A 21711-nucleotide genomic window follows, 5' to 3' on the forward strand; every position below is an offset into this window, starting at 1 on the left:
TCAAAGAATATAAAACTCGCGCTTCCAATTCTGGCAATGGCTCTGCTCGCACGACACCTGATGGTCTACTTTCAAAAACCAGCACGCCCCCTCTCCCCACAGCTGATCCATGATTTAGATCAGATCCTTCGCCTGCACAACTGTAGCATGAGACAAACTTGCTGGTGATCATTACCCAGTCTCCATCCTTAAATGGATATTAAGGGCTCTGAAACACATCTGTTACCAGGTTGAGGAGGCTGTCCTGTTTAAGATACCAACAGAGAAAAAGTCCTAGGTTTTGAAAGAGGGCACACGTAGTCTGTAGCTGAGATAAGATGGAAAACCCTTCAGTGTATTTTTCAGACAGACGTGCCCGATTGCATTTCACACAGTCGTCCTCTCTGGGAGTTAGAGAAGAAGTCGAGGGGCCGTCGGCCGCTGCGAGCAGAGCCACGTCCCAGTCATGTTGTGTAACTCAGTGCATGCATGCGATTATCCTGAACAAGGTGTATTGAAAATATATTGGATGTTTGTGGTATAAAAGTATTTTGTTTTTATCATTAGGAACTTTTCCTTCTAGTACTATGATTTTCTTTCCTTAGGACTGGCCAATCATTGTATCCAAGATGAATATTATTATTATACTACAAGATTCTATTTTTTATGGTGGATTTGTTGACATGGTATTCTCATTGTGTCAAATATTATCTGCAGATAAACTGACTACCAAAGTATATTTCAGTTAACTACATAAATGATGGTGTGCAAATGTGTGCTCCAGTGAATTATAGAAGTAAATACTGTTTATTATTAAAGGTTTATTAGTTAAAACATATCGTTTCAAAAGGGTAAAACTATGAAAGTGCCAAAGTAGTAGAGGAGATGCCTGCAGATCAGCAACTTGATGAAAAATGCAGCCTGTCCAAAACTATACATTTAACAATTATTAAAAAAAAATGCCTATCAAGAACGAGCTAATTAAGTCAGCCAGCTTCTTATGTATCTGACAGACATGATTGGTATTACTTATATATTTTCTTTTAACACTTTATGGCCTTTTACAAATATAGTATATATATATATATAAATAAATAAAATATATACAATATAGTATTTAATTGAATAACCAGTACCTCCCTGCAGATGAATTTTGCCACTGTCCAGGTTTGTTTTCAAGTCACTGGAGTTGTGGGAAACATGTTGTATGGATGTAGATATAAATGATATATACAGCATACCTGTATCAAATATCAGTAATATGAATTTATTTTATTTTTTAATTCAGAAACGTTCATTACTCTTCCTTGATACTGTACCTGGTCTTATGGTAAAGCGTAGTGTGTTCCTTTCAGTTATGTGGGAGAGTGTGTGTACATGTGCACTTGTAACTGCTGGGGGTGGGGTGGGAGGGGGCTACGTGTAAATAAATCAAATACAGTTAGTGGTGGTGTTTTTTTTGTGTCAGTGTAAGTTAAATATTCTAAAATTTAAAAAAGACATGTATTATTCTCTATTGTGTTTCATGGTACATAGAAAAAAAGAGGAAAAAGTAGTTTTATCTTACATTTCAAATGCTTATGGCGATACCCGTTCCATTTTATAGATTTGTCAGCACAAAATGCAATAAACCAATACCATTTTATTACAGCAATTGTGTCTCGAGTTTTTAATCATTCTTTTACAATGAAATTGTTACAAATAGAAAAAAAAAAACACTATGTGCAAAACTATAAAAACACATCATGTTTGGAAAAGAACACAGGAGTCCATCAAAACAAACTGATACACATTCCTCAGTTTAACTCACATTTAAGAAGACTCAATAATTATCTTCTGACTAATAATAAAAAAAACAGAACATTAGCTAATCCCGCCAAGTTGTCTAAATCAACTGAACACAAAATTCATAATAACAAAAGAAGATTAAAAGCTTTAACAAAACACTCAACTGTACGATCTACCTTTACACGGGCGGTTATTTCACTGCACAGAGAATTAGTGGGGGGTCTGAGGTGTCACAGGGAGAGGGGAGTATGTTATTCACTACGGACATCAGTAATGTCGGGGGTACATGGACATCGGGGGGGGTTGGCCCATGCCAGGGGATGACCTTGGGGGCGGCTGCTGAGGGGCGGAGCTGCCCACCAGGTGGTTGAGAGACGGTCCGCTCTGAATGAGGGTGTCCAGAGCCTTCTGTACGCTCGGGCTGTCAAAATTAATACCTGAGGCAGAGGTGGGGGGTCTTTGGCCACCCTGGGGGACCTGCATGCGGCCCTGAAGGGCGCCGTAACCCTGGGCTGAAGGGGGGCCGGGCATGGGTGGACGCGTTGGATTCATGGAGGGGGGAGGGCCGAGCGAGCCGTAGGGCTTGGGCTGGGGGACGGGGGGGGGCTGGCTGGCTGTCAGCCCACTGTTGAACAGGCTGAGGATCTTGGCCTGCAGCTCCTGCTGGTGGCTGCTGTTGGGGGCAGCGCTGGAAGCAGCCGATAGGCCGAGGTGGCTGGACTGTGGGGGGTTGTGGGTGGAGTGTGGTGGGGGGGGCAGTCCTGCGGCTGAGGAGGGGACGTCATGGTGGGCTGAGGCTGGAGCTGCAGCTAGAAGGGGAGAAGAGCAGTTAGAGTTCTCTGCTCTGCCAACTGGAACATTCAACACAGAGCTTCTGGTTTCAAACCAAGATGAGTGGAACAATAACAACGGCTACTTTGTGCTACACTGCGGTTGCCCACTGAATTTTGCACAAACGTACCCGCCTACCTGAGTAGGTGCAGAGCACACAGTATGTAAGGCAGGCATGCTGCTGTCTGTTATCCTGCATTAAATATCTGCATGTAATCAGGGAGGCTTGCCCTGATTGGCCGGCTACCTTTATGCCAATATCAGTGGGCGAATAGCTGTGTGCAATTGGATAAGAGTATCAGAGTCCAGACTTGGGTGGAGCTCTGAGTCAGAACTAATCTTAGACCAATTATAGTTAATAAAGATAAAAATGTATGTCAACGTTGATAACAAGGTTGTAGTTATTTTTGGTCAAATTCAAGCAATTTCCAGGTACTTCAAATTCCTAGACTTTCAAAGCATTTACCAACACTACTTATTAATAGTTTACCAAATACTTTATACCAACAGCAATACATGTAAATGTATTCATTTAACCAGCTGATAATATTAGCTTGGATTACATGTTTTGATCATGGTTGTATTGCTTTGTTCAGCATCTGCTTTGAGACAAACCAACAAAACTGTTCAATTTCAAATATTAAACAATTTTTGGTTTAAATCAAACACTTTCCACTGAAATCACATCCAGGATGAATGATTACAGCCACCAAGTTTCTTGTCCGGCGAAAATTATTTTGTCTTACCTGCAAGAGGGTCTGCAGTGCTTCGCAGCAGCCGTCCTCTTTTGTCGTTCAGGTAGGCAATGAGACCGTCCAATTCCTCTGGGGTGACAAATCTACCACACAGAGAAATACAGTTATTCAAAGTGTGGGAGCTTTTTAAGAAACAATGCATGCAAAACATGGACATTGAAAATAAAAGGTATCACAGAGTTACATTAATGTTACCTTCTCAACTTCTCTGGTCTTAAAATATTAATATAATATTAACATACCTGTTCTCAGACAGCAGTGTGATGGAGGTGAGCACAGAGACGGGATGGCCCTCTCTGTCAGGCTCCCTGAGTAACACATCGTCCGCCATCTTGGCAGCCTTTCTGGCAATCTCCTCGCGTTCTTTTTCGCGGTTTTCAACTTTGTAGGTGTCATAATTGTGGGAAACCAGCATCATGGCGTCCTGCATTGGCATGTTTCGATGCTCTATGGAAATAATACAATTTAAAGAAAGAGGAATGTTAGCATGTAAAAACAAAAGATGCACGCTTTGGTGACCAACCAGCAGAATCAGGTTTATTGCCAAGTAGGTTTACACATACGCGGAATGTTGTGTATCATAATGCATACTTAAAGAGTAAGAGACATTACGTTTTAAAATAAGTAGAACCATTATTAAAAAAAACTATATATATATATTTTTTTTTTTTAAATGTTGTGCAAAAAGGAAATACCATAAGAACATGACAAGTTACTGAAAACAGATGTAAAGAGGGAGAAGTGTTCAGTTCCAAAGAGGTGGATACTGTGGGCTTGCGTTACCTTGCGGTGTGCCGAACAGGATGTTGACAGTGCAGGAGCGGTGCACCTGGTGCTGCTGGGTAATGATGATGGCAAAGGGAGTGCGAGCTCGGCCGACATCCTCCAGGGCTTGTGTTAGCGACACTTCCGTGTTGAGGAAGATCAGATCCACCACCATGCCCACATCACGGATTTTCCTCCCAACCGTCTCCGCATACTCCCGACAGTAGATTTTCAAGCAAAAACACACAAAGAAACACACACACAGGAACGATATGAAATAAAAACATGCCATGTACTGGTCGAACAGAGATATTTATATTATGCTACGAATAACACTGCACTTTACTACTTTCTTTTGCACTTCTGGTTAGATGCTTATTCCGTTTATTTAATTGTCCTAGTGCTTGTACTCTGTGCAAGGACAATAAAGTTGAGTCCAATCTTATCTAATCTAGAGACGTTTCTGATCCATTTCTTGTAAAGAGCGGAGAGTGGACATACTTTTGCGCCTTGTTGACGACAATCACGGAGCAGTCGACCGGGCGGTCTGTGTCGTAGCGTCGCTGGAGTTCTTCGTAGTACTGTCGATACAATTCATTACGCCGACGCTCTTCTGGTCTCGCACGATCATCTACCGCTGCGGCTGTAGAGTCACAACATTTTTCAGAAGGTTGAATAACAATTATAGGACTTCAAAAACATGCTAATAAAGCCTAGTTTTAATAGTGCAGTTGTTCAAAGAAGATTTCACTATGAAATGGACAGAAAGCTGAATAGTATTTCAAATCTGATTGTTGTAGGTTTGTCTGTTTGGTAATGAAGCTGCATCCTCACATCTCGACAACTGAGCTACTAAGAAAACTGCATTCAAAATGATACCCATAACCACAAACAGTAATTAATCAATAATATTTGGTAAGTACACCCTCGTACACACCCTCTGATTCACGGCGCCCGTTCCAGGGATCTCTGAACGGCTCCCTGAAGGGTTCTTCCTTCCTCCGGTAAAACTCTTCTGCACCACTGCCACTGCGGTAGAGTCGGTCATATTCTTCCCTGCTGCATGGAGACATTTCAAGGTCAGACAAAGATGCAAAAGGTGGATTTCAAATTAATGGGCTCAGTGTCAGTAGTCACCTGTACGCAGGATCACGAGGGTCCTTGTCTCTGCTCTCTGGGGTACGGTACCGGTAATCATGGTCACGAGACTGGCCCCTCCCTGGTTCCCTTCCCGGTTCCCTCCCCGGTTCCCTCCCCGGTTCCCTCCCCGGTTCCCTCCCCGGTTCCCTCCCCGGTTCCCTTCCCGGTTCCCTTCCCGGTTCCCTCCCCGGTTCCCTTCCCGGTTCCCTCCCCGGTTCCCTCCCCGGTTCCCTCCCCGGTTCCCTTCCCGGGTCCCTCACTTCACGGCTCTCCCGAGGCTCTCGTCCTTCCCGAGGCTCTCGTCCGTCACGACTTTCCCGAGGCTCACGCGCATAAACAGGTGAGCGTGACCGAGGCCGGGGCTCTTTGCCGTCTCCATAGCTGCTGTACGGGGCCCTGAGAGATAAGTTTGCAATTAGTAAAAGGCCGGTTTGAGTTTCGGTTGCCTATGAAATACTGCAATGGGTTACTTCTGCCCACGACTGGTGCAGAAAAGCCTATAGTTGGTATTGTTTCATGTGTACACAACTGAAGCAGAAAGAGAAAGCAGCTATGTGGTCGCAAACGAAACTAACAAATTCAATCCAGGAGGTGGGTCCGATAAATGTCTTTTCAACAATGATTTTTGAAAATGTCCATCGATCCTTGCACGCAACAAAACCGAGCCGACGACCGCTTGAGTTTCATTGACCATAGGTCCAGCTTTGAAAGTGGAAATGAACCATGGCTGTTAAACCTTTTTGAACAAGGCAATTTATTTTGCGCTTTAGCACAATTTGCTTGAGATGGTTTGTGTTTTGCTCTCCACTGAAACACATTCTCATGCTGCAAATACTGGGTAAGAAATGTGAATGAGTTTATTCTTGAGTTTATTCTTGATTGCATGGAACAATCCGGTCTAAACCCTTTTTGGAAGCAAACAGTAGAAAATGACAGCTGAGGCTTTGTTACAGTTTCTACAAGCATGAAAGGACCTAGGTGTATCCAAGTGGGCATGGTAAGTGCAGTTTGAACTTTTCATGTTAAGAAAAAGGTACATGATGCCTAGTCTTCGGTTCTATTTAGGGTTGGACCAGTATTTACTATACTCTTTTCCACAATTATTTGCTCTAAATTAAGCAAAGTCCTCAATTTTTCTTCCCTTCTTCCAACATTTGGTTGTGTCACAATATGAACATTTACTCATTTAGCTTGAGATATAGCTATATGGCATGTCAAAAGTAAAACGTATTCACAATGCATCCGCATCCTAATAAATAACCATTACAACACATCACTTGCCCTGGACTGTGATTTTATGGGTGTAAATGCACATTCCTACAATATAATCTCCCTTAGATACATTCTTTTTTTTTTAAATTGCTGAATCCATTCTGAAGCGTCACAGGCAAACATGGACCTGTGTCAAAGATCCGGGGCAGGGTGAAACTATCATGTTTTATTTCGCTTGAAAGTTGTATATTTTAGGTCTAAGATGAAATGCACGACTAACCCCCTCAAAGAACACAAATGTTGAAAAGCGTTGAATCTTTGAGACAGACACTTTTTTGAAATTACACTCGGATGATAAAACTGGAGGTAAACGACAGTTGAGGAACACGTTTAACGCCTTTGTTGTTGTTGGTTTTTAAAGGTGATGGTAGATCTTCACACCCATTTCGCGTTACTTTACCTTCGTGGAGGGCTCTGCTGGGATTGAGGTTTAGGTTGCCGTCGCTCCACTGCCATATTTACATCTGAAAATAAATCAATCCAAACGTTGAACATAACAGTGACATGTTTATAAGCTTCTGTTTTCACGCAGGACGGAGTGGCCGCGTCACTACTTCCACGATCCAAATAAAAATGAGCTCCAACATCCAAGTTGTAAAGTCCAAACTGAACGCGACAAAATGCAGCAAATCAAGTTGCCAAATTGAATTGTAGGATGAACAAGAAATTAAGTGATCATTAAACTACTTCACGTACTGTTCAAAATAACGATTAACAATAGCCAATCTTAAATGCGGAAATTACAGGGCTGTACAGAATAGTTTGATGTTTAATTACGTTGAATTTCAAATTCTAAAAGATTCAAATAATGCGCAGCTTTTTCTCTTTTTGCATGGCTACTTTCTGTTTAAAGCTGGAATTCTTTCACAGTTTATTTCTTTATTATGAATAATCAAATATTTGTAGAATTTTATTCCAGTCTGATTGTTTCTGACTCGTTTAATCAACACATTTCCAATTACTCCAAAGCGTTGTAAAGCCTAAGAGTTAATTAAGACCCATGAATGTCAATTTTGAAATTGGACTAGTCCTGTTGTCCACAATTGGCATATGAATTCTTCAGTTTTGGCCAAAAATGTGTTTATAGGGCTCAAGGTGACTTTTGTCCACCAATAATCAAAACCAGATAATCCTTCAGTCCAAGTGGACTTTTGTGCTAAATTTGAATACATGTCTTCCAAGTATTGTGTTAACGAGAATGGGTTGGACAACCTCGAAAACATTGACTTTAACAAAGACTTGGTACGGCCTTAGTACATTTGATTTTCTACTTGAAATGTTACCTTCAGAAAACACAAAAACATAAGCGAGACCTTTACATGTTGAAGAAAATTCACAAGAGATTTTTCAAAGATCAAGGCTTTGCCAGAATTTAATAATGCACTTGTTTATTTGCTTTGTAATTAAATATTATAACATGTCTACAAATCAAAAAGAGGTAGAAAAATCGGCTAGGCTGAATCTTCATTTTGTTGAGTTGTAAGTCAAATGATATGACCTAAACTCTATCAGATGTGGGTTATCAGGCACTAGTTTGATCACCGGGCATGCAACTTATTAAAATACATATAAATTAACTATTTGTAAGTGTTTATTGTTAAAACTGAAAATGTGCTACTTCTTTGCTGGCAAGGGAAGTACACTGAAAATATAATGCCCAATCAAGATTTTCACAGTCAGAACAGAAGAAAAAAACAACCTTCCAATAAATTGGTTTGTTTGCCTTACACCTATTCTCTTTGGCAGAAAATCACACCCACTGCAGTAAAGGCTTACCTATTTTATAACCTTTATACAGTCGACCCTTTTGAGCCACCTTTGCAGCTTCGGCTTCCTCAACCCGTTCAAATTGTACAAATCCGAACCCGCGAAACATGGACACGCCTGGAAGAGGAACATTTTAAGTTGTACAGTCTTAAGATCATTTTGAAAAACATAACTATCCATTAATCTAATTGAAAAAATAGTAGCAGTAGGGATATCATTATGAATTTCACAGGTTTGCCTATCATGAAAAACACGACTCATGATGCGTAATGTTACTAGATTTGATTAAAATTATTATCATGAATTAAACCTATTGATTGTATTGTGTTTTACTAACCGATTACTTTCCCATATGTGCTGAACAGTTCTTCCAAATCCTTCTTTTCCATGTCGGAGGTCGGCAAATTCCCAACAAAAATCCGTCTCTCCAAATCTCTAGGGTCATTACTGCTGCAGGAGCGCGAAAAACTTCCTGGGGATGCGCTGCGGCTTCTTCTGCGAGACATGGCTCAATCCAAAAGGGTTTGCTGGTTTCTTCGTGCGTGCCAAATGCTTGAAAGGGTTTGATGGTTCGATAATAAGCTTCTTTAAAATTGTCGTCCACAATCCTGAAACACGTCAGTGAATTAAGAGAAGAGATCAAATTCCTTGGAGGGATGAAAAGTTTTAGCAGAGCAAAAAGTGGCAGACCAAAATCACAAAGTTCAGACAACGTAAATGCTGTGGCAAATAAATGTTCAACTGTTGAAAATACCGAAATTGAAACAAGCTGGTTAAAAAACGCAAATAATTTTGATGGAAGGCCATTATAAAGATTTAACGCTGCACTGAACCGTAATGCATTAGAGCGATTGACTTGAATGGCGCAAAAGGAGAGTGGTGGAATATCAGAGTACGATTAATGCAGTTTATATTAAGCGCAAATGTAAATCTATGATGCAAATTCGGAGATGCAATGGACATCCTTCCAAATGATACTTCATGGAGGGATGGGAAAGATGTTGTCTAGCTTTATACAGCTTAAGATGCAAGGCAATGTGTTGAGAAACAAAGCCAACCAAGCCAGAAATTATTTTCATGATACGACATTTGTCCCAGGGGTAGGCGGTATATTGTGACAATCCAGTGGATACTTTTTCATCGTATATATTGGCAACATCTTTTGTTGAAGTAAAGAAACGCTTTTTTTTTTTTTTAATCGTAGAATGCGTCCGCAAGCTAAACCAGATAGCATCTGATTCCATTTAATGCTAAAATAAGCCGAAAACGGTTTGAACTCAATGTTGAAAACACATTTCACAGAAGGCAACCTTAACGCAACGTTTAATTGCGGTTAAAAAGAGAAAGTGCAAGAAAATGGCACAGATACCCATGGAGAGTCAAGGCGATGTTATATTGTGACATTTTTAAATGTTTCACGATTTAAGTTTAGGGTCCCATTGCGTATCTCAACGTTGTCTGTCCTTTAAATTGTTTAGCAGTGGAGCTGGTTTCAGTTAATGTCTGTATGGTTTAACTAATTCGCAAATAGAAACGCACCATTTGTTTAAATCATTCTCTTTGCTCCAAATGTTGAAAATATCGAGGAAAATTGCATTGAGGAAATAAAATAACAATCATGGGTTTATGATCAACTTGTCAATTTTTTCTTCTGTAGGTTGAAGAAACCAATGATTAAAAAAGTTTTCAAGGTAAGATGATGTCTTTACACAGCCAACATGGCCCAATGTAACAGGATTTCAGCAAAACACAGATTTCAAAATGATACATGAAAGTGAAAGCATTTAGTGTTCATTATGGGGTAGGTAAGTTTGAGAAACCGGCTCGACATAACATCCCGATAGCAATGAATATCTTAAGTGCTTTTGACAAAAAAAATCCATAAATAAATGTCATCTGTGGAAGCCCGGCCCGGCTAACGTAACTGGATGGCCTACTTGCCTTCCACCTGTGCACAAACTAATCTCCTGCATTGGTCATGTGCGCGTTCGTGTGTGTTGGAGGAGGGGCTCTGTAAGGAAGTGGCAGATTTTTTCCGGCTGTGTATTTTCAAATTCTAGCGATCTCGAGCTGGTTTCTCCAAAATTACCTACCCCACCTTTAATGTATGGTTGGAGGAATTTTAAATAACGCTTTTTAGGAAGCAGCCCTTTACATACATTAACTTCAACGATGCCCTGGATTCTGTGTCGACACAATTCAAAAACAGGAACCGTCTGAGGAAGAGAAAAAAAAAAAAAAAAATCTATAACTTGTTTTGTCGTTAGTTTGTATTCATAATATAACTCTAAACAATGCATTTTTTCTTTGCATTCAACGTTTATTGTTAACATGAATTCCAAATGTATTGCCTAAATTGTATATCAATCTATTCATCTATCCATTTGCTCTCTTTGAAAGACCTCAGGTAATTAAATAATATGCAAGTGTATCAACACAGAACTGATATAGTTTATCATTATCCAATGCCGTTATCAGTAAGTTACATACTGACCACTTGTGATATTATTTAAACGGTTGGTATGAGAGATGCGGGGTTGGAACTTTCTGCAGGAAATGAATGACTCTTCTGCAGAGTAATGCAAACTGTAACTTTCTTTAATTTCTGGATATCTAGTTATTAAAATCGTTTAACCGTCCATTTTGACCTCCTTACTGCAACTACTAGTTTTACTGTTTCCAACGATAGGCATGACTACCTGTACAACATCGCTCGTGCAGCAAATGGCGTGCCACGCGCTACGGCATCGGGTTGTGTGAACAAATAATAATATTTAGCGAGCTGTGTTCTCTGTTGTGTTTTTTAATATCAGATTCACATGCACGTATGCATTTCCATACTTTTGTTTGTTAATGGTTAACATATGTTGTGACGATGTAGCTACACGTAGCTAAGTTAGCGGTTAGCGAGCTATTTAGTGTTAGCTGTCGTTAGCATACAGGTTAGCGGCTAGCCTTGCAGTTACACAGCCAACTGCACGGAGTCAGGATCTCCATTTGTATGTCGTTGTATTACTAACAAAACAGCGACTATTCACTCACCTTCAACGGGGATTGGATCTATGTTTACTGCCTCTCAGGGCCGGACAGATACTGGTCGAGGCGATATCGCTAGCTTGTGTCACAAAGCCGCTTCTTCTTCTTCTTCTTCTGCTGCTACTTTACGGTAGTTTGATCTTCTTCTTCTTCTTCTGCGGCCACAAATACTGTTGACAAAGACATCGCCCCATGCTGGTTACTTGGGTAAAATGTGCTTTTGTTGAACTGTTGAATATAGCTTGTCATACAGTAATTCCGATTCACATTAGAAATCTAAACATGTATAGATCATTAGGTAATGACCTAAAACAATGATGATGATTAATACATACACATGTATATGTCCCTATTGCTTCAAATGCTGTGTGTGTTTGTTCCAATTCAAAACAGCATCACCTGTTTTTGTTCTTATTCTGCTCGAAAACCATGTTGTGCTGTGACGCCTGGGCCATGGGCATGAAAATAGCAATTTGACTAATTCTGGTATTTTCTTATAGTTATAATATCCCTTCACATTATATACAGGGGTTCCTGCTACATGTGTTATGCCGACACACAAAAAACTTTTGGAAGAAGCGGTGTGACTAATGCATGTTTTGAATGGCTTGGCTTTCCTCTATCAACTGTTTCATTGTAATGTTAAAATTGTATTTTAAAAATATTTTTACTTTAGTGTTCTGTATTATATTTATGTATCTTGACTATGCACAAATATAACACAGCACATTTCTCTTATTTGAAGACCACATGGCATGAACCAGATTCTTATTTTTGTGTTTCTGTATTATCCTCTCAAACCAATGCAAAATCACATGTTAAACCTAATTACTATCAGGGACAATTATGCTTGCAGGCAGACATATTTTGCAACTATGGCTATTCTTGCTATTTTGCAAGAATATATCTCTAGTAACTATAGTCTATAGCTACAACACCAAAGATAACAGTAGTGATGTTACGTATTGCGCCGAGGCTTCGGAGCGTGTCGAGTAATCCCTGAAGCTTTTTGTGAAGCATGTATCGAGGCTTGTATCGTTTTGGGCCAGTGACGTCATCAATGACAAACGAAGCCTCGCTGCCTGTCGATACCACGTGACTGCGATTCAGATCGGTTGAACCGTTGAACCACAACGGTCATAATACCCATGGATGTATAATAAGAACGATATTACCCCTCCTGTACCCGGGCCCACTGGTGACACGATGGAATTAAAAGAGCTCAAAACCTCACCTATATAGAGGTCGGAACATGTCATAAGTATAAATAGATACAAGCATAAATAAATGTAGGAAAAAAAACATGAATGAATAAATACAGGAATAAATATGTTACAGTGTTTTCAGGAAGATTCAGTGTGTGTGCTGTGGCTCAGCTGGAAAGCAGTTGACTCACGACCGCAGGGTTCCTGGTTCAAAGACTCGTCAATACGTATTTTTTGTTGTTTATAAAAGCTACAGCTAAATGAGATAATGTAGTTAATAAATGTATTCTTTGATATGGTTTAACCTTTCTCAGGCTACAACATGGTTACGTTTATGAATATTAGTAAGGAATACAAATCCCTCTTTGCAATGTTTACCAGCCTCCTTAGGATTTTCAATCACAATCATTCAACTGGAATAAAAACAATATTGTTAACATGAATATATGATGTTATGTTCGTTGTTTAGATTTATTCTAAGGCTTTACTCAATGGGAACTCGGTATGAGAGAGCACACTGTTGAGATGTCCAATCTGCCTGTTTTACACACTTTGACCAACAGGGGGTTTGTGTTCAAATGAAGCCCATGATGAAGCCTCATGAGATGAACCCTTTTGCGAACCAATTGGCTGGAAAGCTTCAAAGCTTCATAAGGCTTCATCTCGCCATCACTAGATAACAGGAAGCATTTGAGTCTAAAGCCTGATCCCAATACCCCTCCTCGACTCCTCTCTTCCCCTCCTCCGGGACTTGACCCGGAAATCGATCAAGACACGCCATGTTGAAGGACGTCCCAATAGCTGAAATGCACACGGAGGAGTCGAGGAGGGGTGAAGGAGGAGGGGTGCGGGAGGAGACGAAAGGGAGGATACACGCGAGCACCGCGTCACCTCCTCGTGTCTATCGCTCGCATCTTACGGGGGCGGAGCTAAGACGCAAGGAAGGGAAGTGAGTGAGGGAAAGGAGGAGTCGAGGAGGGGTATTGGGATGAGGCTCATGTTGATTTGCACATAATGTGTTGATATACTGGTTGCCTGTACACTGCACAGAGGCCTGCTTAAATGTTTTCTTCTTCTTCTTTGGTGTCTCTTTCTCAGACGTGTTAACAACAGAAATGTTGATTCTGATCCCTTTAACTCCACATGTGACGAGCAGATGCTTTGGCATCACTAATTCTTCATACTTTTTTAGGTTGATATTAATGGAAAAAATGTTTTCCCATTCTGCATTTGGTGTTTTTTACAGTCGAGGGGTCTTGTTGGTCTACAGACTTCCAGCGCTTATCGTGACATTTTATTTACTGGGTTTTTATATTACTGTCAGAGGTGGGAGAAGATCTTGTACTTAAGTCAAAGTAGAAGTACCGGAGTGTAGGAATACTCTGTAACAAGTAAAAGTCCTGCAATCAAAATGTTATTTAAGTAAAAGTTTTAAAAAGTATTGACATTCAAATATAACTAAAGTACCAAAAGCAAAAGTACTCAGTATGCAGATTGGCCCACTTCAGAATAATATATATTATAAGTTTTGATTATAATTATTGATCATTAAAGTGTTATCAAAGCTGGTAAAGGTGCAGCTACCTTTAATAACTTTGTAGGCTGCAGAGTAACTTGTGAATGTACTCCAAGTGTAACTAAAGTCTTATTGAAGTGTTGATTATATTTCACATCATTAATCCAAATCTGTAAAGTAACTAAAGGTACAAAATATATTTAGTGGAGTAAAAGTACAAGATTTACCTCTGAATTGTAGGGGAGTAGAAGTACAAAGTAGCATAAAATGTAAATAATCAAGTAAAGTACAAGTATCTCAAAACTGTGCTTATGTACAGTACTCGAGTCAATGTACTAACTTCCCACCTCTGGCTGTTTTAAAGTCCTTGCCAAAATAATTCACATTTCAGTATGTTCTTTTATGGGCCTTCATCCACAATGAATTTGCTAGTTAGATACGTCTTAGTTGTAAACCTACAGATTAAAGTAAATGTTCATTGTTACAAATTATGCCAGATTTCAATACAATTAGGGAAAAATAATCTAACGGTTTTATACAATCTAAATACAAGAAAAAACAAACAAGATAATGTTAAAAATGGGACAACCTCAACCCTAATGACTGGCTCTTTGTGTGTCTTTACTGAGTAAAGCCTATGGGATAAATAAAGTTTTCTGAATGTGATTATATTATATATAGAAACATTTCCCAATTTGGGATCTATAAAGTACATCTTATATATAATGGTAATAAGACACATGTTGTATATGTCTAATGGAAAGGCACCAGGATAAAAGATATAGGAGCTGCTTCACCGTGTTACTCAGTGATATTGTGAGTGACCTGATTTAAAGATGAATGAGCACAATGGACAATTAGGCTCCCAACACTTCTATATAATGTATATCATGAGTGGGTTTTCTTGTATACAATAATAGGGCATTGGGTTTGCATCCAAAGTCCTATAGTGTGTGATACGTGTTCATTATTTATTCACACCATTTTTCTTTTTTTACAATATTTCTTGTATTTCTTCCTCTGTCGTCTCAGGTGTGTGTAAATGCAAAGTATATTTTTTGTTGAAATACAAAACCCAGCATTAGTTTGAGTAAAGAGCATAGCTGGCTGAGAATCCTGATGACGCATTCAGGTAATTTCAGAGTCATTGTAATTAAGACAACTCTGGCGTTTATGTCAAAATATAAGTCGTAGTTTTATTTGTAGGCCTACTACTACGGTTATCTCATATTTCTAAAGCTCTTACGTGGGCCTATTGATATTAACCGATATTCACATAATGGGTCGATCATGCAAGCAATCCCGGCTGAAGTGATTTTGTCTTTAGAGGAGAATTACACTTATAATGAAATGGATATAGGGTAATGGAATTACATTAATATTATAAATAGTATTCAGTATTTTTAATCCGTACATGATCAATACTAACGTTGATAAACAGTTGTCTTTAACACTTGCAACCAGTCTCAAACGTAAAATTCCCCCCATTAAACCAACATGACTTGAACGCGTCAGGGTTGCCAGGTTTTGGATATTGTCAGCTTCGGTTTGTATGTGAAAGTGTTGTACATTTAAAAAAACTAATCATGCGTTTCTTTTGGGTAAATGTTGTTGTTATTATGTAAAACATCCGTTATAAATCCGTTTTAATTATTATTATTATAAAATCATTTTCATCTATTTCCATCGCTTTACCCATAAATACTTGATTTACTGTTAGCCTATAAAAACAGTTTACATCTCTCTCCAACAAATATTTTTCATTAATCTACTTCTGATGATGCATAATGTATATATTACAATCCTGTTTTTACATTAATTGTATTCACCTGCAATGCTGTCTTCCAGACATTTTTAGTTTTTTGATTAATGATTTACTGATAAATCTTCCCTATGTTTTAACTTGTTATATTTTAATTATTGTATTCTCTTTTCGCTTGTACTTACGTTATTTGAGTTCCTTTTGTTATTATTGTTAATTAATACATATTGAATGAGCATTGTTAAAGGAAGCCTGAGGTTACATATTTGAATTGCCAACTACTTTTTCTCTGTAATTGTTGTGCAGACGTATGATTATAAAGAACATGAACCTTAACATAACACTTAAAAGTGTATTATTGTATATTCGTGGGGACAACCTGGAGAGTGTTCCTGCTCGGCCTGCGGCTGTTCTGGGAGGAGTCCCACATACCTGGCAACACCGACGGGCGCTTTGTTAACACTTCATTGAGCCAAGATGGCAGATTTCGATGAGCTCAGCGATGAAGAGAAGGTATTACTTTATACATTAATTGTGTTATTATTCTTTTACCCTTAGTGTTTGTCTGGGATAATACGAAAGCTTTATGAAACGCTCACGTTGTAGCATGAATTGCAAACGGGCGGTATTAGGCGTGTGCTGGTGGAGCTAGCTAAACCGAGGCAGTGTTTGACAGTTCAGAGTTGTATGTTGTTCCTGTGCACAAACACACAAGTTAGCTAACTTATATGGCTGTCTTTACTTACAAAATAACATATGAGTACGGGCTGAGCTTGAGTTTAGAATATTTAAAAAAGAAAAAGCTAATGCTAAGATGTAAGGAAGTCGAGCTACTTCCTGCATTTACAGTAAGGATAATGAGTGCATCGGCAGACTAACACCACCCACACCCAGTTCACTATAACTTCATGCAGCTGCTTATACTGGTCTCGCCGACATCAGAAGTTATAGTTAGTGTATCGAGTTGGTTGAGTTTGCAACTATTATGTATTTAGCTTGGGACTTTTGCACTCGGTTCATGGGACAGACGCAGTTTTCCTGCAGTGTTATTGGGGCTTGCAGCGACTGGCTGCCTCAAGCTGCTACATGTTGAAAAGTAATGCTCTGCATTCCTGTTCCTACAGCTGATGGAGCTGCTAAGGGCTTACCCCTCCCAAAACTGCTTCAGTGACCCCTTTAAATAAATGTAAAGAAGTCAGTGCAATAAGTGTTGGGAATTCCCCTTTCTGAACTTTAATGGACATATCCTTTTTATTTAAATGTGTAAAACTACTTTGCACAATTGTGTTTTGAATATAGTATCCCATGTTTATGTTGTATTATTAGGCTGATTTATTGTAGTGTATTTTAACTTGGTCTGTATATTTGTCATTGTGATGTCCTGCCTTGCTAACCCACTGCTGCTGTAATAAAATAATGTCCATATTTGGGATAAATGAAGAACATATCGGGAAATCTAATACTTCTGATAGCATCTTAATCAGACATAAACTCAGATTGTTTTACTGCTTGTCTGTGCCTTGGAGGCCTTTCTAGGCACTGCATGGAGCCACTATTCAGGACAGGAGTGTGCTGAAACTAGGTTACTCATTGTTATGCCCCTCTGCCCTTTCAGCTGGACAGGCCATTTGTAGGTCACGGCCAGCTGCTGCCTGGGGGCTCAATAACCCTGTCTGTCTGTCTGTCTGTCTGTCTGTCTGTCTGTCTGACAGACAGACGCCATCACTGGCAAAGCCCCTCTATAATGTGGCAGGGACATTAAAAACTGAAAAAGCTGCCACAAATGATGAATGAATTACAACTTCTCTCTTGAGACTCAGTAAACCTCGCTTCCACATTTGTATATGCTGCCTTGATTGTTAAACTCAGTCCCTTTTTGAGTATTACCTTATGGAGTACTACCTGCAACAACTTCTATACCCTGCAGCTTTGACACCACATGCTTACACTTGCATTCTGGATGCTAAGAAAAGCCCTTTGGCGTCATTCACTGCTCGCCATCTAAGGAGTGGCCAAAATAAAGTGAACAAGCCAGCTGCCAAGAAAGTTATCAGACAGCTCTCTGCTTCTCTCTAGTGGCTGCCTGCATGTCTTCATTTTGCTGAACACAATACATTGGCTAGATAAAAAAAAGAAAATCTGCAAATGTGGCTTATGATTAAAGAAAGTTGTTATTCTGCTCTACCACAGTTTGTTTAGGCATGAAGGGAACTGCCTCCATATTTTATACACTTTGTTTGTGATATTGCGATGCCTCCTACTATTTTCAAATATAATGACAAGTTATGTATTTCTAGGTCCGTATTTCGGCTAACTTTGTGATGCACGCTCCTCCTGGAGAGTTCAACGAAGTTTTCAATGGTGAGCGTCTTTCTGATTGACATCTGTCGGGAAACCTGAATGTAACACTGGAAAACAATGGAACAATTTGTGAACGTGTTTACCATCTTAATTCTTTCTTTACAGATGTGCGAATACTGCTCAACAATGATAACCTTCTCAGAGAGGGCGCGGCTCAGTAAGTTTCATATTCTTTTTTTTATTGTTGTAAGAAAATGATATTCTGGATGTGCATTGAACTTATGGTTGTATTCTTTGTTTTTCTTGAATCAGCGCCTTTGCCCAGTACAACATGGATCAGTTCACCCTTGCTAAAATTGAAGGATATGAAGATCAGGCAAGCTTATTAGTGAAATGTCATCATTATTTTACGTTATTAAGCCAATTCCTGCGTTAACAGGTGGAGTAATGGCAGGTTTCTCTGACCCATAAAGGTTCTGATAACGGAGCATGGAGACCTGGGTAATGGCCGCTTCTTTGACCCTCACAACAAGATTTCCTTCAAGTTTGACCACCTGAGAAAGGAAGCCAGCGACCCCCAGCCGCATGAGGGCGAGTCGGGCCTCAGGTCCTGGAGAGACGCCTGCGATTCTGCTCTCAGGGCCTACGTCAAGGAGCACTACCCCAGTGGAGTTTGCACCGTAAGCTTTCCCAGACTGCACTGCAGCCATGTGTATCGTTGCTCACAATGAATCACTCATCCTGTGTTATCTGCCTCAGGTTTATGGGAAAACAATCGATGGCCAGCAGACGATTATCGCTTGTATCGAGGGCCATCAATTTGAGCCTAAAAACTTCTGGTAAGTTGATGGAGGATAATGATTTGAAATTCAATGTATTCACTTACTCAATTATGTTGAAGTGTAAAGGCAGTGAAGTTTTAGATGTGTTTGGCATTGCTTTTTTGGTGAACTGTTTTCTTTTCTCTGTCTCCAGGAACGGCCGCTGCCGGTCTGAATGGAGGTTCAGTGTCTCGCAATCTACAGCTCAGGTGGTTGGAGTCTTGAAAGTACAGGTAGGTGGAGAAATGTTTAGGTGTAGTATGAGTTTAGCTGTGAAGTTGGTTCTGTTTCACTTTAGCGTGCATGTCTTCTGTCTTTATTTCCAGGTACATTATTATGAGGATGGAAATGTACAGCTGGTCAGCCATAAAGATGTACAGGAAGCACTGACCGTGTCTGTAAGTAGGACATAATGAAATAGACCTATTGGAATATATCATAGTGCTTTATGTTGAAGTGTGTTTTAAGTTGTTTATTTAACCAACACATGTCTTTTTTGGCAGAATGAGAGCCAGACTGCAAAGGAGCTTGTGAAAATTATTGAAGATGCAGAGAATGATTACCAGGTATGTGGAGGTTAAAGAGACGGTGCGTAGAATCTAGGGGATTTCTAAGCACAAATGGAATAGTACTAATAACCTTTTCAAGAGTATATAATCCTGTGAAACAAATATTCCTTGTGCAAGTGTTATCTTTGAATGAGCCTTTCATATTCACACAGAGAGCAGATCCCATGTCCTCATAGGAAGCAGGTTCCCGGTTCACTTCCCTTAAAGCTGCTCAGTCGCCCATGACGCAAAGGCTATTTGTGCATTTAACAACTTTAAGGAACCATTGATTTAAATGAGGGCTCTTCCAGTGTTCCTAATGGAGAGTGTACCTGAACAAATCACATCATTGTCTTCCCTAATGTAAGTCTATGGGAAACGCTATTTTTGGGCCCTGGTATCATGTTACCAAAGTGGTATTTTCAAGTTGTTTTGGTCGTTGTGATAATTGGCTCCAAAGCAAAACTCGTCTGGGAGGGCTTCCACAGAGTCCATGATGTTGCACCAGCATGTATTGTTGTATCCCAGAACAGGCAAAGTAAAGACGAGCTTATTGGATGTGATTCCAATAAGTCCTATACACTCCTCATTTGAGAATAAGATGAGTTGCCCTCATATGTGTCAAGACATAAAAGACTCCTTTGATTCAGAATGCTGCCTCTACATTTCCAAGCACTACCACAAAAGTCAAATATGCAATTTTAATCATTATCAAAATCAGATTTTCAGACCAACATGCCTAAAATAAAACGTTAGATCTCTGACACAACATGTCCCCTTTAGACATAGAGGAATTAGAATGAATAGTACTAGCAGTAGATTTAACTAACACATACAGAGTATAAAGCTGTTTCATAGCAAATATACACACTCAAATCTTCACATTAAATGCAACACAAACAAACATTTTAAACAATTTACATGACTCATAGGTTCTGTTTTGTTTAGAACATGTTCAATTGACTGTCACTGGTAGATGCCATCCTGGTACAACTTGTATTTATCTGTGTTGTGTTTCAGGTGGCCATCAGTGAGAACTATCAGACCATGTCGGACACCACCTTCAAAGCCTTACGCAGACAGCTCCCAGTCACCCGCACCAAGATTGACTGGAACAAGATCCTCAGCTACAAGATTGGCAAGGAGATGCAGAATGCTTAGAGGACAGACGCTGTTTGGGTGGCGACAAGCGAACGAGAAGAAGCCGATGCTCGTGCAAAGATGTGTGACGTAACGTACTGTATGTCCTGCTAAAAGAGACGTTTGTTTGGGGTCTTTACAGAGAATGACAGCTTCCGTTATGCACTACGAGGGGATGTCTTCATTTACAACAACATGTAACTGTCGCTCATTTGCAAACATATTATTTTTCAACAAATAAAGCCTTCAGTGACACTGTGAAAGCTTGGGTCATTCCTTGCTGTTCAAATTCTTAGTCTCGTGGTAAACAAACATAGTTTCTGATCCCTCAGTGCTTCATAATGGACTCGCATCCTCCCACAACCCCTCGACTATCATGTAGCAAATAATTAACCCCCTCTATATAACAAAAATGATATTCTTTAAGAGCTTCCAATACCCCCTATAGTTTTTTATGAACAGAAGGCAAATACTGTATGCAATTTGATTTATTAGCAGAGACACTTAACATTACCAAATGATTTGGTTTAGTCTAATGTGTGTATATGTATGCATCTCTCTGGACGCAGGGTTGTAGCCAAAGCATCAACTTTCTTTCACATTTCCCTCCTATATTCCCTCTTGAAGTTCTTTCTCTCGTCATAGATTTTGAAAGCCATTTTTGGTTGTAATCCCTCTATACTCCCCTGGAATGATAAAAGTATTGGTGTTCTCCAGCCAGCGGTTTGCCTTTAGCTTTTGCTATATTTTTTATACAATCATTGTACATTTATTATTCATGAAATAAAAGTATGATCTTCAAGCAATGTTGATCATTTGTGTGTTACATCTTGTGTTGAGTTTCTTTTACAGCGCCTGGGCACTATATGCTTTATTCTGCGAATCTTTTTTGACTACATTTGATTGCTCTAGGCAAACAACTGAATACATTTAATTAAATCTAGTATCCCCCAATCAAACAGCCTGACCACAGACCATGATGTAGTGGAATACAGTTTGCATTATATAAAATAATGCAGCCTGTTTTCTTAACCCTTAGAGCACGAGTGACTGGACCCACACTCTTCCATAAGTGGGTCAAAAAG

At 39.6% G+C, this 21711-nt stretch overlaps 2 protein-coding genes across 2 annotated transcripts; one reads left to right on the forward strand and one right to left on the reverse strand.

The window, feature by feature from the left end:
- Window positions 1-1633: 1633 nt before the first annotated feature.
- Window positions 1634-11472, reverse strand: ncoa5 (nuclear receptor coactivator 5). Its single transcript, XM_071203180.1, has 12 exons — window positions 11340-11472; window positions 10457-10513; window positions 8635-8905; window positions 8307-8414; window positions 6931-6994; window positions 5256-5654; window positions 5056-5177; window positions 4620-4761; window positions 4137-4339; window positions 3596-3800; window positions 3345-3436; window positions 1634-2576 (listed from the first exon to the last, which is right to left on the reverse strand). The coding sequence occupies exons 3-12, from the start codon at window positions 8801-8803 to the stop codon at window positions 2035-2037; spliced, it is 2046 nt and encodes a 681-aa protein (XP_071059281.1). The 5' UTR covers window positions 8804-8905; window positions 10457-10513; window positions 11340-11472; the 3' UTR covers window positions 1634-2034.
- A 4749-nt stretch (window positions 11473-16221) lies between these two features.
- LOC117447168 (F-actin-capping protein subunit alpha-1) lies at window positions 16222-21452 on the forward strand. Its single transcript, XM_034083826.1, has 10 exons — window positions 16222-16329; window positions 18114-18177; window positions 18283-18334; window positions 18430-18493; window positions 18591-18797; window positions 18877-18956; window positions 19093-19171; window positions 19265-19336; window positions 19442-19504; window positions 20507-21452. Exons 1-10 carry the CDS (start codon window positions 16294-16296, stop codon window positions 20645-20647), a joined length of 858 nt encoding a protein of 285 aa, XP_033939717.1. The 5' UTR covers window positions 16222-16293; the 3' UTR covers window positions 20648-21452.
- The last annotated feature ends 259 nt before the right edge of the window (window positions 21453-21711 follow it).

Source organism: Pseudochaenichthys georgianus, chromosome 5 (assembly GCF_902827115.2).
Source record: "Pseudochaenichthys georgianus chromosome 5, fPseGeo1.2, whole genome shotgun sequence".
NCBI lineage: Eukaryota > Metazoa > Chordata > Actinopteri > Perciformes > Channichthyidae > Pseudochaenichthys > Pseudochaenichthys georgianus.